At 39.1% G+C, this 1,551-nt stretch overlaps 1 protein-coding gene across 1 annotated transcript in view; it reads left to right on the top strand.

The window, feature by feature from the left end:
• The first annotated feature begins 236 nt into the window (after positions 1-236).
• DDX26B (DEAD/H (Asp-Glu-Ala-Asp/His) box polypeptide 26B) overlaps positions 237-1,551 on the top strand; it is a 22,252-nt gene continuing 20,937 nt past the window's right edge. The window contains exons 1-3 of the mRNA XM_009072781.1: positions 237-383; positions 1,077-1,166; positions 1,469-1,551. The exon at positions 1,469-1,551 is cut by the window's right edge and continues 86 nt beyond it. Of these exons, the coding sequence (XP_009071029.1) occupies positions 264-383; positions 1,077-1,166; positions 1,469-1,551 (293 nt within the window). The 5' untranslated portion in view covers positions 237-263. The remainder of the gene's footprint in view (positions 384-1,076; positions 1,167-1,468) is intronic.

The following is a 1,551-nucleotide window of genomic DNA, read 5'->3' as shown; positions in this document are numbered from 1 at the left end:
AAGAGTTGGGTATTTGCAAATTGTGTCTGTGTTTTGGAGTCTCCCCTTGTAGGTGTAACTGTATGTTTCACAGGTGGTTGTACATACATGGATTAGGTGTGTGTAGCATGTAAATGATGCAGAGCATCCGTTAATCAGGAAATTTTTGGTGGGAAGAGAGATAAATGGCAACTCACAGTTGATTGCAGTTTGTTGCTAGAATAACTAATAAGCTTTTTTGTTTCCTGTGACAGGCTGGATGGAAGGAAAACCATGCAACATTTATGAATGAACTGAAAAACCTTCAGGCTTCAGGACTAACAACCCTTGGTCAGGCACTCAGGTCATCGTTTGACTTGTTAAATCTCAATAGATTAGTGTCTGGAATAGACAATTATGGACAGGTAACAAATCTATTTATAGTCTTTTGTCTTCTATTTCTCTGTGGGTTTTGAAATTAGTGGGGGCAGGATCATGGTGGTTCAAGTTTGGATTTGCATTTTACCTTTTTTTAAATGTTGGGTACCTTTGTGTTAGAACTTGAACCGGGAACTTTTTTGTTTCTTCATATTATGACTACTGAAAATAGCCATACAGTAGTATTTTTTCCTTATTGAACTACAAAGAAGTAGAGCATAGATTACAACTGTAGATGCCCAGTTGCTGTATGGGAGTTTGTATGGATGGTAGCAAAGCAGATTTGCAGTCGTATGTTATCTGTAGTTAATGTCCTTGACTTCCCTTCTCTCACCTTTGAAGGGGCCAGTTAAAAGAACTGGTTTTTTTCCCCACTGTCATCATGAAATTCTGAGTTCTCTATATGACTGTTATTGCCAGTGCTTTTGTGGGCTGGAAGGGTTTCATACTATTGCTGGAGGAAAAAGACCAGCAGTTCTAAAAATGTCTCCAGGGTGTGTGTGCGAGTGCCCAGCATAGCCCATCCTGCCCAGTTCCTTGTGGCTCCACACCTACTGGAAGAGATTCCAGGATTATTTTGAGAGATTGCTTATCTTACTGTTTATTTTATAATGACAAAAATACAAGCCTATAGCTGAGTGTTGAGGTTACTCTCAGCATTCCTGTGCTTTTGTTTCTAGGGAAGGAATCCATTCTTTTTGGAGCCATCTATTTTGATTACCATCACAGACGGAAACAAACTGACAAATACAGCTGGAGTTCAAGAGGAGGTAAACTCACATCAAGTTATGATCTTACAAGTTGATGCTGTGCTGAGATGATTATTAATTGTATTTTTTCTACTTATAGTACTTCTGCTTCATCAGCCTATTTCATAGAGAACAGCAACCAGCTGTCCTGTCACTGCCCAACCCCTAAATCCATAATCTGAGGGTTTCAAGACTAGAACTTGAGATAAATTAGTAGGTTGGAGACAAATGGGTCTTTTACAGAGAAATGAATGAGCTTGGATATGGTGTTTTTGTATGGTTTGTCAAATACTGGAAAATATTCTTATGTCTTTTTTTACCAGCTTCATCTTCCGTTGAATTCTCCTTTGCCTGGAAGTGAACTAACCAAAGAACCATTCCGTTGGGATCAGAGGCTGTTTGCTCT

This window comes from Acanthisitta chloris, unplaced genomic scaffold (assembly GCF_000695815.1).
Source record: "Acanthisitta chloris isolate BGI_N310 unplaced genomic scaffold, ASM69581v1 scaffold30494, whole genome shotgun sequence".
In the NCBI taxonomy this organism is placed as follows: Eukaryota; Metazoa; Chordata; class Aves; order Passeriformes; family Acanthisittidae; genus Acanthisitta; species Acanthisitta chloris.
Note: the sequence above shows the minus strand (reverse complement) of the source record. Positions and strands in the feature narration are given on the sequence as shown.